This window comes from Hyperoodon ampullatus (assembly GCF_949752795.1).
Source record: "Hyperoodon ampullatus genome assembly, chromosome: 10".
NCBI classification, from domain to species: domain Eukaryota; kingdom Metazoa; phylum Chordata; class Mammalia; order Artiodactyla; family Ziphiidae; genus Hyperoodon; species Hyperoodon ampullatus.
The window spans coordinates 77,225,272-77,240,508 of NC_136923.1; the positions used below are offsets into that span (position 1 = coordinate 77,225,272).

At 41.5% G+C, this 15,237-nt stretch overlaps 1 protein-coding gene across 1 annotated transcript; it reads left to right on the plus strand.

The window, feature by feature from the left end:
• Positions 1-261: 261 nt before the first annotated feature.
• TDRD6 (tudor domain containing 6) lies at positions 262-12,585 on the plus strand (the record flags this gene model as incomplete). Its single annotated transcript, XM_079712120.1, has 4 exons — positions 262-6,331; positions 7,977-8,101; positions 9,378-9,467; positions 12,556-12,585. 4 exons carry the CDS (start codon positions 262-264, stop codon positions 12,583-12,585), a joined length of 6,315 nt encoding a protein of 2,104 aa, XP_079568246.1.
• Between the last annotated feature and the right edge of the window lie 2,652 nt (positions 12,586-15,237).

Here is a 15,237-nt window from a genome sequence, read left to right on the forward strand (position 1 = left end):
CCACGCAGGCCCGCCCGCCGCCCGCGGCCGGAAGCCGGGCAGCCTCGCGCTACAAATGCCTGAGTGGCTGCGCAACTGTGGGCAGTTGGTTGGGCCGCAGGGTCTTACCAGTCAGCGTGAGTGCGGGAGGCCCGGAGGGGGCATTGCGGCGGGGTCGCCCGGCTTGGTGTCCTTCCCAGTCCGTGTGTCCTGCGAGCCCGAGTCTGCGGCGCTCTCCTTCCAGCGGCGCGGGGGCTTCGTGGGCCGGGCGGCGCGGCAGAGATGTGCTCGACGCCGGGGCTGCCGATGCCGGGGGCCTCGCTGGTGCTGCGGGTGTCCTTCGTGGACGTGCAGCCCGAGGTGATCCCCGTGCAGTTCTGGGGGCTGGTGGGCGAGCGGCGGGACGAGTACGTGAGGCTGAGCCGGGAGATCCAGGAAGCGGCGGCGGCCGCGCACGGCCCGTGGGCGCTGGGCGGCACCTCAGCCTCGCCAGGCGAGCTGTGCCTGGTGCAGGCGGGTCTGCTGTGGCACCGTGGCCGTGTGGTCAGCCGGCAGGCACAGGAGAGCCGCGTCTTCCTGCTGGACGAGGGTCGCACCATCACGGTCGGCGCAGGCTCGCTGGCGCCTGGGCGCAGCGAGTTCTTCCACCTGCCGTCGGAGGTGCTGGGCTGCGTGCTGGCTGGCCTGGTGCCTGCGGGCGGTGGCGGCGTGGGCGGGGGCGACCCCCAGCACTGGGCTGCCAGCGCCGTGGACTTCCTTAGCAACCTGCAGGGCAAGGAGATGCACGGACGGGTCCTGGACGTGATGCTGCTCCACCGCCTGGTCCTCCTGGAGGTGCCCGAGCTGTACCAGCAGATGCAGGAGCTTGGCCTGGCCCGGCAAGTGCCCGACGGCCTTTTCCGCTCCCTGCTCAAGCACTACCTCTCGGCCACCGCGGCTGTCCTGGGCCCCGGGGCCCCGGTCGTCCCCCGAATCCCGCCCAAGCAGGAGCAACCTGGCCTGGATTACTTCTACCCCCAGCTGCAGCTGGGCGTGACGGAGCCCATGGTGGTCACCCAGGTATGCCATCCCCACCGCATTCACTGCCAGCTCCGCAGCCTCTCACAGGAGATCCACCGCCTCTCTGAGAGCATGGCTCAGATATATGGGGGTTCCCCCGGGACAGGGGATGAGAACTATACCAGTGCCACCTGGGAGGAGAGGGAGGAGAGCCCAGACAAGCCGGGCTCTCCGTGCGCATCCTGCGGGTTGGATGGACATTGGTACAGAGCGCTCTTGCTTGAGATTTTCCGGCCCCAGCGCTGTGCCCAGGTACTTCATGTGGACTATGGAAGGAAGGAGTTAGTGAGTTGTAGTAGCCTTCGCTACTTGCTGCCCAAATATTTTCGAATACCAGTGGTGACATACCCTTGCGCTTTGTACGGACTCTGGGATGGTGGCAGAGGCTGGTCTCAGTCACAGGTCAGTGACCTGAAGGCACTGTTTCTGGGCCAGGCAGTGAACGCAAAGATTGAATTTTACTCTTCCTTTGAGCATGTGTATTACGTCACCCTGTATGGAGAAGATGGGATTAATCTTAACTGTGTGTTCGGAGTACAGTCCTGTTGCTTGGCTGACCGATTCCTTCAGAGCCAGGGAATAGAGGAGGAGGAGGGGGGCGGGGAGGAGGAACCGGAAACAGCTTTTCAGTCTCAGTCTCCTGCTGAAGAAGTGGATGAAGAGATTTCACTCCCAGCCTTGAGATCTGTCAGGTTAAAGATGAACGCCTTCTATGATGCCCAGGTGGAGTTTGTGAAAAATCCTTCTGAGTTTTGGATTAGGTTGAGGAAACACAACGGCACCTTCAGCAAATTGACGAGGAGAATGTGCAATTTCTATGCCTCTGCCAGTAAGCTGGATGGTGTTGTTTTGAAACCTGAAGCCAATGACCTTTGCTGTGTGAAATGGAAAGAAAGTGGCTATTATCGGGCTATGGTCACCCGATTAGACGACAAGAGTGTGGATGTATTCTTCGTTGACCGGGGCAATTCAGAAAATATGGACCGGTATGATGTGAGAATGCTGCTCTCTCAGTTTAGGCGGCTACCAATACTGGCCCTGAGGTGCACCCTGGCTGATATTTGGCCTTTGGGAAAAAATTGGAGCCAGGAGGCAATTTCCTTTTTTAAAAAGACTGTGCTCCACAAAGAATTAGTTATCCATGTCCTTGATAAGCAGGATAGTCAGTATGTTGTTGAGATTCTTGATGAATCAAGAACAGGGGAAGAAAACATTAGTAAGGTAATTGCTCAGGCTGGATTTGCAGAGTATCAGGAATTTGAAACAAAGGAAAATATTTGCATAAGTGCCCACTCTCCAGGGCGTGTTTCAAACCATTTTACTGCAGACAATAACAAAATATCTTCTGCCAAGAAGAAAGTAGAACACAGAGTCAAGAGAGAGGGTGAAACTACAGCTGTTCCAGAAACTGTGAATGACACAACAGTTGTGACAAACTTTTCAACTGGACTAGTTGTACAGGACAAAGAGAAAAGAGTGTCTGTTTATTCTGCTCTTGTACAGAATTTCTTGGACACTAAGCCAGGCTCTTTTTGTAAAGAGGAGCTAGAAGTTGGAAGTACAGTAGAAGTCAAAGTGTCTCATGTTGAAAACCCTGGCTATTTCTGGTGCCAGCTGACCAGGAACATAGAAGGATTTAAAGTGCTAATGTGTAGTATTCAGGACCATTGCAAGAATACAGCCACTCCCTACCAGGGAACCACCCCTGCTTGTTTGGCAAAACGAATAGCAAATGGAAAATGGTCCAGAGCTCTGATTACTGGGGCACAATCTTCAGAGCATGTCAACGTCATATTTGTAGATTATGGAGAGGAAGAAACGGTATCTGTGAAGAATATTTATTCAATTAGTGAAGAGTTTCTCAAGGTTAAGGTTCAAGCTTTTAGGTGCAGCCTTTATAATTTAATTCAACCAACGGGTCACAATCCTTTTGTTTGGGATGAAAAGGCAATCCAAGCTTTTAGTGAATTTGTGCATAAGGCATGGGAAGACAATGTAGAATTAAAATGCACAATATTTGCTTTGGCTTCCATTCACGTTGAAGAACTGTTTAATGTCGTGGATTTGCTAACACCTTCCCAGAGTGCATGCCATTTTTTGGTAGAACAGAGACTTGCAAGACCAGTAAAACTTCAGAAGCCTCTGGAGTCCTCTGTTCAGCTCCATTCTTACTACTATTCTACACATGATATGAAAATTGGAAGTGAAGAATCAGTGTATATAACACATGTCAATGACCCTTGGACATTTTATTGCCAGCTGGGAAGAAATGCAAATATTTTAGAACAGTTGTTATATCATATTACACAATTAAGTAAAGTTTTGCTGAATTTAAAAACATCTCCCTTGGTCCCCAGCACATTGTGCCTTGCCAGGTATACTGACGGAAACTGGTATAGGGGGATAATCATAGAAAAAGAACCAAATAAAGTCTTTTTTGTTGATTTTGGGAATATTTATGTGGCAACAAATGATGATCTGCTTCCAATACCTAGCGATGCATATGACGTCTTACTTTTGCCCATGCAAGCCATTAAGTGTTCATTATCTGATATTCCTGATCATATACCAGAAGAAGTTACAACGTGGTTTCAGGAGACTATTTCAGATAAGTCATTGAAGGCTTTGGTTGTAGCAAGAGATCCAGATGGAAGACTGATTATAGAACTATATGATGACAGTATTCAAATTAATGCTAATATTAATGAGAAGTTAGGACTCCTGGGTTCCAAAGGTGGAACAAGAAAAAAAGAAAGTGAATCCCTCCTCTTTACAACTGAAACTCTTGAAGCAAAAAAGGAAGCTGTGAAGTTGTCACCTACAGAGTATTTAAGTAAATCAATAGAGAACAAATCAGACAGTTTGGTGATCTTAGGAGAATCATACAAACCTAAGATCAGCTCATCATGTAAGGAAATCAAATTTTTATGCAGTTCAATGAAGACAAACTTAGTCACTCAATATCAGGACTCTGTGGCAAATAAAAATAACCAAGTGTCTCCATTACCAGTAGAAAAGAAATTAGTAAGTTCGGCTGAGCCCCCTTTGAAAGCCACAAAACTAGAAGCCACTCTTCCAGAGAGAAAAATAGGAGATTCATGTAACAAAGGTTCGCCTCTAAAATTTTCTGAGTTCCCTCAGAAGACTATAATGCCTGGCTTTAAAACAACTGTGTATGTTTCTCATATAAATGACTTTTCAGACTTTTATGTTCAACTAACAGAAGATGAGGCTACAATTAATAGTCTTTCAAAGAGGTTAAACACTGTTAGAACAAGTCCTGAATATTATGCAGGTCCACCTTTGCAAAGAGGAGATATAATATGTGCTGTTTTCCCAGAAGACAATTTATGGTATCGTGCTGTGGTCAAGGAACAACAACCCAATGACCTTCTCTCTGTGCAGTTTATAGATTATGGCAATGTTTCTGTGGTTCACACCACCACAGTAGGCAAACTTGACCTTATTAATGCACTATTACCCAGACTGTGCATTCACTGTTCCTTAAGGGGACTTGGGGATCCTAAGATTTTAAACCATAAGGAAATGATGCGTTACTTTTCCCAAAGGACAGAGGAGGCTCAACTAAGATGCGAATTTGTTCAATTTCAAGACAAATGGGAAGTTATTCTTGCTGATGAACGTGGGGTCATAGCGGAAGATGTGATGAGCAGATATGCTTTCAGTGAAAAATCTCAAATCGGACTTTCTACCCAAATAATTAAAGGTGCCTGTTCAAAGTCTGTCAACAAAACAGACGTAGACACTTCTGTATTTCTTAACTGGTATAATCCAAAGATGAAGATGATACGAGCTTATGCCACGGTGATCGATGGACCTGAATATTTTTGGTGTCAGTTTGCGGACACAGAGAAACTTCAGTATTTAGAAGTGGAAGTACAAACTGCTGGAGAGCAGGTGACAGCTTGGAGAAGCTGCATCCCCTGCCCTCATATTGGAGATCCTTGCATAGTGAGATACAGAGAAGATGGGCATTATTACAGGGCACTTGTCACCAATATTCGTGAAGATTCTCTTGTGTCTGTCAGGCTTGTGGACTTTGGAAACGTTGAAGATTGTGTGGACCCCAAAGCCCTCTGGACCATCCCTTCTGAACTGTTGGCAGTTCCCATGCAAGCCTTTCCATGTTGCCTCTCGGGATTTAATATTTCAGAAGGTGCATGCCCTCAAGAGGGAAATGACTACTTTTATGAAATAGTAACAGAAGATATATTGGAGATAACAATATTAGAAATCAAAAGGGATGTTTGTGATATCCTTTTAGCCATTGTTGACTTGAAAAGCAAAGGCAAAAGTATTAGTGAGAAAATGAAGAAATATTCTAAGATTGGTGTGAGTGACAGTGACCTGCCCTATGAAGAAAATGACCCAGACATAAAGGGAGCTCTTGGGTCCCCCAGTCCCGACGTTGGACTTCAGAAACCAAGTAGCAAAGCTGGACAAGGGAAAGCACTCTATGTTGAATCACAGACAGGTAAACTCTTGGAAAGAATTGGCACAGACTTAAACATCATTGAAACCAAACCAGGTAAATTCTTTGACCCTGAAACTGATAACATTTTTGAAATTTTTGAAAACCCAGGCAAAGATGAAATTGGCACTGAGACGCTGGAAGGTAAAGTCGGGTGCCATCTGGGTGACAAAGCAAAGTTTGATGATAAGTACCTAATTACAGGATTTAGCACATTGTTACCACATGCCACCGAAACAAAGGAGGCACTGGAACTGAATTCCTTTGAGGTAGAACTTTCTCCTGATGATGAGTCCAAAGAATTGCTGGAGCTGGAATTCATTGAATTGCAGCATTCCTTAGTTGCAGATGAGGGGAAAGAAGAGCTGGGCCTGGTGCCTCTGTCTGTACCTCTTCCCCAAGTCTGTGACCCAGCGGCCAACCTGCCACCATTGCCAGGGCTACTACCCTTCAACTGTGAAGCCAAGAAACAGCCTGAACTAGAATTACCTACAGCCCAGCTGTGTCTAGAGGGCAAAATAAACCCTTTGTCTTTAAGAGTTAGTCAGAAAGCCCAAGAATCCCTGTGTGCTGAAGATACAAGAAGGTCCAGTTGTGCGGAATGCTTTGATGAGGACCATAGGCTGTGCCAGCACGGAAAGACCTGCTATGCCAATACGCAGATTGAAATGAATATCTATAAAGAAGAATTTACAGAATATACATCTCTGTTTAGAGATGCTGTTTCATCATTGAACTCTGTGTTTTCTGAAGAAGAACCTAGAAGGAAACACAATCACGCTTTACCAGATCATGTCTCGGGTATGTGCAGTTTTTGTTGTTGTTTTTTCCCATTTGCTTTTACTTAACTAAGTGAAAAGTACTTATTTGTTTTAAAGAAAACAGAATAAGTCTTACTTGAATTTCTAAAATATTAATTTGGGGGAGGGAAGATTAAAACCTGAGAAGAGAATCAGATTTGGATTTTACGAAGGGTGTTTTAAACGTGGGTAATTAAGTAGTAAAATCAACGTAAAATAATTCTTTATATGCTGGGTGAAATGCTGAATTATTAATTTTGCTTTTAAAAATAGAATGCTTCAAGTCTGTGTCTCCAAAATATAATCACATTTAAAATATAAACAAATCATCTCTAAAATCAAGAGGTTATGTTTTTTGGTAAGTTTTGAAAAATATAGTGTTCCTTTACCAAGCATAACGTAGGCATGAATTTACAGTAGGGATCATTTCAGCACAGTTTTAAGAATTAACTGTTTTGCTTCATCATATACCTTGCCATTCGTTTAGAAGCCCTTAAAAAAACGGAGTTAGGGAGCCTGTATTAAGGAAGTTTACAGCCATGAGTAAATATTGGAGAACATTTATTGTCATTAACTTTTTTATAAATTATTTTTGCTGCTATTTTCTTGGCTACTTAATGAGATTTGAAAGTTACACAAAATAGCTATCTTTTAGGGTTTTTTAAAATAATCAGACTTTTTAAGTGTCAATTTTTATATTATTAGATTTGAGCCATTGTACAAAATAGAGAAAACAATAGACTAAGGAGAATGAAATCATCATAATCCCACCACCAAGAAATGGCCACCGTGAATGCTATGATGGTGTATATACTTCCTTCCTGACGTTTCTCACCCTTTCTGTGTGTGTCTACTTACATACAGTTTAAAAAACTAACTAGAGGTCATACTGTCATACAGTCTTCAATTCTGCATTTTAATCCCTTAAATATGCTTTCAAAAATATTTTAGGGCTTCCCTGGTGGCGCAGTGGTTGAGAGTCCGCCTGCCGATGTAGGGGCCATGGGTTCGTGCCCCGGTCCGAGAGGATCCCACATGCCACGGAGCGGCTGGGCCCGTGAGCCTTGGCCGCTGAGCCTGCGCATCCGGAGCCTGTGCTCCACAACGGGAGAGGCCACAACAGAGAGAGGCCCGCATACCGCAAAAAAAAAAAAAAAAATTTTTAGTTTTGTAGTATGCCATCCTGTGGATGTATGGTAATTTATTTAAATACCATCCTGGATTTTTAGTCCTCATTGTCACATTTTAATAATAAGTAACAGCTTTGTGATAAAAATGTCTGCTCACTTGTATGTACCATGCTGCTTTGCTGTAGAAATGGCTGTTGTAACCACAGACCACATTACATGTGGCAGTAATAGCCAGCTTTAAGTAGTAACTCTCAATGTTAGAAGTCAGATTCACATCCTTAAAAAAACAGCACATCATGGTCTTGTTTTTTGAGGAGAGCGGTAAGGAATTGTACGGGGAAGAGCCACTGGAAAAATTTAAAAATAAAATCGAGGGAGGGAGACTTAGAACATGTTGTACCATATGTGATATTGATGATACGAGAATAGTAAATGCATGTTAGGGAAAAGCTTTGCTTGCATATCTTTAAGGAATTAAGAGGTATGCATTGAGTCTTGCTCTATTCAATTTGGCAGCTCAACCAGAGAACACCTACACTCTGAAAGGATTTACTGTCGGATCCAAATGTGTTGTGTGGTCAAGTCTAAGAAACACGTGGTCTAAATGTGAGATTTTGGAATTAGCTGAAGAAGGCACAAGGGTATGTAAAACTGAAGTAATTTGTCTCAAAATGTACTTGCAGATGGTTAAGGAAATTTTACCAAACTTTATCAGACTAGAAAATCCAATTGAATAGATTATTTACCTGCTCATTCCCCCTGATAATTTGATGCAGTGCAAAAATCATTCAAAAAGTTCATATTATAAGCATCCAAGGCTCTTTCATCTCCCTTACTCCCGAAATCCTATCTATCAGTCACTGAGCTCTGCACTTTCCACTTCTTATCTCTTAGTTAAAACTTTTTATACCTAATGCCACTGTCTTGATTAAGTCTCTCATTTCACAGCTAGATGCCTCTAATAACCTTCTATTGGTTTACTTCTAGTCTTTATTCAGTTGATTCTCCACACTGCCAGTGTGAAGTTTGTCAAATGCAAATCTGACTCCATCATTCGCTTGTGGAAAACCTCTTGGAAACCTCCAGTAGATTGTGTTTTTCCTGTGGTCTGAAAACCACCTTAATCAGAATCACCTGGCACATTTCTTAAATGCATTGATAGATTCCTGGACCTTGCCCTGGCTGGCTGATTGAGAACTTCCAGGGGAAGGGCCAGTAACGTATACTCTTGCACCAGGAAAATTTGAGATCCTCAAGTCTAGAAAAGTCATTAACATGCCACAGGAGGTTCCCTGGGGTTGGGCATCCATGTACCTCTCCAGCCTTAGGTCTTACTCCTTTGGGTTTTGTGTCTTATATTAGATGAACACCATACTGCTTGATTTCTCTTATATATACTCTTGTGTTTGGCTTCTTTGATATAGTTAATACTGCAGTTCTATTTGCCTGTATTCTGTCCCCTTCCCAAACAGGATAATTTCCACTTATCTTTAAAAGATTAGCCATTGCCTCTTCCAGGAAGCATTCACTAGCATTATTTTCTAAATCTCTCCATCTCTTCACTCCTCTCTGTCCCCCGCCAACAAAAGCTTTATACCTGTATTGTATTACTATACCTCCTATTGCAGGAGTCTGTACTTCCTACACTGTATTGTAATTGTCTGCTTAGTGGTCTGTTTCTCCACCAAATTTTGAACTTCTTGAGATCTAAATTTTATGCCTTTGATCTCTAGGCATAGATACTCAATGTACATTTTTTGAACTGAAGTGCCATTGAGTTGAAATGTAATATTGATGTTTAATAAAATCATTTAATTACCTTTTAAAGTATTTCCTTTTAAAAACGGTTGCTGTGGTACATAAATCAGTTACAGCTTTTGGAATGATCAGTTTTTACTATTTTTTTTTCTCCTGTAGGTTTTGAACCTTTCAAATGGTATGGAAGAGGTAGTGAACCCTGAGAATGTCTGGAATGGTATACCCAAATTGGATAAGAGTCCATGTGAGGTATGGGTTTATGTAAATAGTAATTAATGAGAGTGTTCTCTTTCATTTTGAAAGGTGACTGGAACTATTGCCAAAGCCCTTGTGTTTAGGAATAATAGAGGAAAAAATACTACTATTGTAATAATAACAGTAGAAAATAGCAATAATACAATGTTTCTGGATTTTATGCCCAGTATCTCTTATTAATGTTTTACTGATTGATTTTCATTTGGGGATTTAAAAAAAGGAAAATAGGCATTTGTGACCTTTATGAAATACGTTTGATGCAGAAAATCTGGGAATATGGCAAAGTTAAAAAGAGGAAGTATCAATCACCTGTAATACATCCTTCCAAAGGCAAATGGACTGATCAGTTTGGTTTTCTTTAATAATCTTTCTGTTTATATGGAATATAAATATATCATCTACATATTTTGAACATGGTTGATTTCATTGTACATTCAGTTTTATATTCTGTGTTCTTCATTTAAGATTATACGGTAGGCAATCTCCCATGCTGTTATGATATGTCTAGACATTTGAGTTTATCCTGTTTGCAGTTTGTTGAACTTCTTGCTACAAAATCTGTATCTGGTAGTTCCAGTATCTCGTCATGGCAGGGTTTTCATCTACTGATTGTCTTAAGAAATGATTAACTTTTCCTCGTTCGTTGTATGTTGAGTAATTTCGGATTATATTCTGAATGTTTTGAGTATGATGTTGTAAGACTTCGGAGGCTGTTAAAATCTTCTGGAAAATGTTAAAGTTTTTGTATTAGCAGGTGGTCAACCTGATTAGGTTCATACCACAAGTTCTCTCTCTCTCTCTCTGTGTTTGGTGGTTCCAGTGTCAGTTTAGTCTTCAACGTCTTTGCTATAATGTTTGGGTCTGCCCAGGGCATAAGCCACAGAGGAGTTAGTCTAGAACTTGGGAGGAGGTTTATACAGTCACTTAGGGGTTAAAGACTTAGCTATGCTTTTCTTTTCTTGATTCTGTTCTGCATTTGTATCGTTCGGGATGACCTTAGGTTCACATATAATATTAGGGGTTCAAATTTTCCAATTCCTTTCCTCTCTGAGATTTCCTCCATACTTTGAGGCTCCAAGGGTCCTCTCTTATTCAGCCCCCAGGGGACCCGTTTCCTGGTCCTCTGGCCAGAAAGCATGCTTCTCCCCGTGTTTCCCTGTGAAACCAGTGCTGACCAGGCAGCTCTGTTTGACAGGCCTGCCTCTGGCGTGAAGCAGATAGAGAAAAGAGAGAGAAAACCCACACACCCCACCCCCTGCCTCTGGACTCTTCAGATAACAAAGGTCTGTTTTCCTCAATCCACTGGCCAGCGTCTCCTCTCAGATTTGTAGGTGCCTGCACTGTGACTGCTGTGCAGAAAAAAAAACAGTGAAGGGGTTCCCCCCCACGCCCCACCCTTTAGTATTTGGGGCCTCTTTCCCCACTCCACTGGCTAGAAAGAGGGGATTTCGCTCAGTTTTGCTGCCCACCCCAGCCTGGCAGCTCTGATTTGGCCCAACATCTGGTCAAAAAACAGGAGAAAAAGAAGAAAAAAAAAGAGAAAAAAAACAACAACCCTGTGAAACTCACCCGTTTGGGGTCGTTATTCAAGTTTTTACTACAGTCCTTCTATATTTCTGATCCCATTTACTTTTCAGAAGCCTCAGGTAGTTGCTTTTTGTATTCTTTCCAGAATTTTCCATTGTAATCAGTGTAAGTCAGCTTACTCCATCTTGGCTGCAACCAGAAGTCCATAGCTGCATAATATTACATGACATTACTGGACAATGATTCATTAAACCATTTCTCCTCTTGTTGGACATTTAGGTCATTGAATTTGTTCACTATAAAAAAATCATTGACCTTCTTCACCTCTTGAAAGCTGAAAATTGGAAAAGGACACTTGAGTCCCTGCATGGAATGCTACAGTGGAGATATTCCAGATAAATGGGTATTTGAAGAATAGAAAATATACTTGATGTTATTCTTCATTATAAAATCAAATTGGCATAGTCTTAATAGGATTACTTTTTGTTGTTCACCATTTTTCTGGTGTATCTATGGGCCCCTTTCTGATTTTAATTATTTTGTATTTATAATAAAGAAGTTGTAGTAATCCAAAGGTTTCTTTTGTTAGGCTGTATTCTGGACAGTGGGAAAAGATCTTTACTGCCTGTCATTGGATGATACTGTGGTCAAAGGTAACTTGTGTTTTTAAAACAAAATACTTTTACTAACCAGAATTGCCAAGTCTTTAAGGTATGATTACCCTGAATCCCTCAAATAAAAATGGTTCATCCATTTCCATGGATGTTAGCAGTAGGGAAATAGAAACCACTTCAGCTAAAAATGGTGATAAGTAAACAAGAAGGAGATCTCTTGAAATACAGGGAATTTGATTGAATTGATCTTGAAGGTGTATGATAAATTCATATTTTAAAGGATTTTTTCAGTGTTAGCTCAGATGTTCAAATGATCTTTGTTAAATAATCTCTTGGAATTTCTTTTGAGATTTTTAGTGTATATGATGATCCTATTTTTTGGATGTTCCTGGTTATTGCATGATCTTGTTTGTAAGTAGCACACTGATTCTTAGATTGAGGCACATGGAGAATGAAATCAGCTTTTGGTGACTTTAGTATTATGTGAAAAATACGCACTAATGAAAGAGAACAAAGAACTAATTGGTTATCAGCCTTGCCAAATATCATCCTAGAAAAATATAAAATATGCCGATTTCATAACCTTTTTCGAGAAGTTTTATATGATAATAGGTACAATGTGAGAACCAAAATATTTTTAAAAATCACGTCAGTCAGAATAATTCCCTGTAGTAATTAGAATGCTCATCTCTTCCCTCTCCCCATTTTTAGAGGACATTAATTTTGTCATGGTAGCACCCATGTAAAGAATTTTCTTGGGACTTCCCTGGCGGTCCAGGGGTTAGGACGCGGCGCTTCCACTGCAGGGGGCACAGGTTCGATCCTGCTCGGGGAACTAAGGTCCTGCATGCTGCAGCATGGCCCCCCGCCACACACAGAAAAAAAAAATTCTTATTTTTATCTTTCTTTCTCAACTTGAGGTTTTTCTCTTCTTGTTTCAGAAAAGAGGTCTGGAGATGACAGAGATTTAACTGCGTCCATAAACGTGGCCAGTGAGTCAGGAGCTGCTCTTACACAAGTGCTACCTCGCCCAGACCAACAGAATATTTCAGAAAATTGAGGGCACGTAATCATAAGAAGTTGTCGTTTCCAAAAAGCTTGATATGTGTCAAAAACAAAACAGATCTCAGGCTGCCTGTGTAGTGTATTTATAGTGCTATTTCTGCGTATACGGAGCTGGGATCTTTCCTCTCCCTTTAAATGTGTTATCTTTCTAATCAGTTGGATTTATTTTGCTAAACAATTTGCTAACACATTACTCACACTGCAAAAAAAATATTTGGGTTTCTTCTGAATATAGTGTTTAAAATAGAAAATTATAGGTTTTTGACAAGCATATTATATGATGCTACTTGGGAGGATGGCTTTGTTAGCAGTAAGTCCTTCAAAATTTTTGTTTTCTTTCTGAAGCTTTGCCTTTCTGTCTAGTTTTGACTAATATTCTGTTTGAATTTAGAAGTATACTAATATGACACAAGATTTGAATAAAGTTTGTCCTTAAAAGTATAGTGGTGTCATTTCATTAAAGAGGAAATATCTGTGGTTCTGGAATATCTGTAGTCATGGAACGAACCACCATTCTTCAATTGGGGGAAACACAGTAATATTAAATGTTAGCTTTTATGTGTTAATCACTCAGTTCGTACTTTAAATGCATTTTCTCATTTAATCCTTGATTCTGAGGTGCATATTAATCCACATTTTATAGGTGAGACAATTGAAGATTTTTAGAGAAGATAAATAATTTGCCTAATGTCAAAGAGCTAGCAAATCTCGGAGGCTTGATCAAACCTAGACCCATCTAACTTCAAAGCCCAAGCTTTTAAAACATGGTTTTGCATAAGTGGTAGTATGCAAAGTATAGGTCCTAGCTTTAGGAAACAGATCTTAGCTATATGCCGCTTATTAGATATGTGACCTGGGTAGGTTATTATAACATTGTTGAGTCTTGACCTTCCTCATCTGTAAAATGGGGTTAATAAAACCTTTCTTTCAGTGGTTTTAAGATTAGAAATAATTTATGTAAAGTGCCAGAAAAGGAGTAGGCATTTGATAAATATTTCCTTCTTTCCCCCAAAAGATACTCAGTATGCACTATGGTAGGTTGTATTTTTTAAACTTTAACTCACTGGATCCTTTCAGCAGTTACTTTCTCCTTTCAGCATCAGCATGTGCCACCAACAAAGGATTTTAAAGAGGTGCTATTGAATGGGACATCAGTACAATTGGAATGGTTATCCATTTCTAAAATGAGTAAGGAGGTTTGCTACATGTGAATGGGGAAAAAGATGTATGTATATGAAACATTATGAGACCCTGAAGCCTGATGGGAATAGTGAGAATTAAGAACCTTAAGAGTTGGGTATCATTTCAATAAGTAAAAAGGAGAGGGTTCTGCATTAAACGTAATTGAGGTAGATGAGTATATTCCTTGTTCCTGGGATAATGATTAGATACATTTGGCTCATTCATGTAGGAGATATAGTTGTGAATTAATTACTGGGAGAAAAGATCAGAGAAGATGCATTAGGGTCGGATTATGGAAAGCCATCAGTTTCATGCTAAGCAGTTTAACTCTCTATTTAAATATGTTTAATCTGAACAGTTAGAGGAGAAATCATATTTCTCAAAATGAGTGTTTTTGCACATTAAAACATTAAGATAGGCTTGAGTGCCAAATCAGAAAACACAGTTACTTATTAACTGGGCAAAAGGAATAGGGATAGAATAGTTAATCAGGCTTGCTTACTAAGTACTGATTATCCTTGTTCACACAGGCTTTAATTAAACTTGATTATGGAGAATTCATAGGAACAAGACCATTCTTAGACCAAAATATACTTAACTGATAAGTAGCAGAAATGTTTATACCCCTTGGGAAACAAAACACGTTTTCCATGACTCCCAGAAACATAAGTGCACAAATCTTTCAGCTATCTTTTTTTTTTTTTTTTTCGGTACGCGGGCCTCTCACTGTTGTGGTCTCTCCCGTTGTGGAGCACAGGCTCTGGACGCACAGGTTCAGCGGCCATGGCTCACGGGACTACCCGCTCCGCGGCATGTGGGATCTTCCCGGACCGGGGCACGAACCCGTGTCCCTTGCATCGGCAGGCGGACTCTCAACCACTGTGCCACCAGGGAAACCCTCAGCTATCTTTTTACCTCCATTTATTGTGCTTTTCCCGTCCCACTACTACATATAAAATTTAAAAATTCATTAAATATCAATAAAACTAGTGGAAAATGAAGCAGTTAAAATTATGTCCTTATCTGTTGCAGCCTTCGGGTGAATCAGTGATTTAATGTGTGATGGCTGGAATCATGGGCCTGTCTCATGCACCTTTCTTTAGTAAATAGAGTGCCTCAGAGGTAAACCATTAAAGTAAATGCAAACAAATTACCAACTTGCTTTAATCTGCTGCCTTTGCTTTGTCACCAATATTCTTACCCCCATCCATTCCCCGTTTAGTCATTATGTTGAAATTTTGCAGTCGCACCCATCCCACGGTAAAGCAATGGCTTTATTATCCGCTTGGCCTGATTTCTCTTACCATGACCCAAGGTCAAAGGGAAGCGCTACCAAATCCCATGCAGAAGACCATGTTGCTAAAACTCAATTCTAC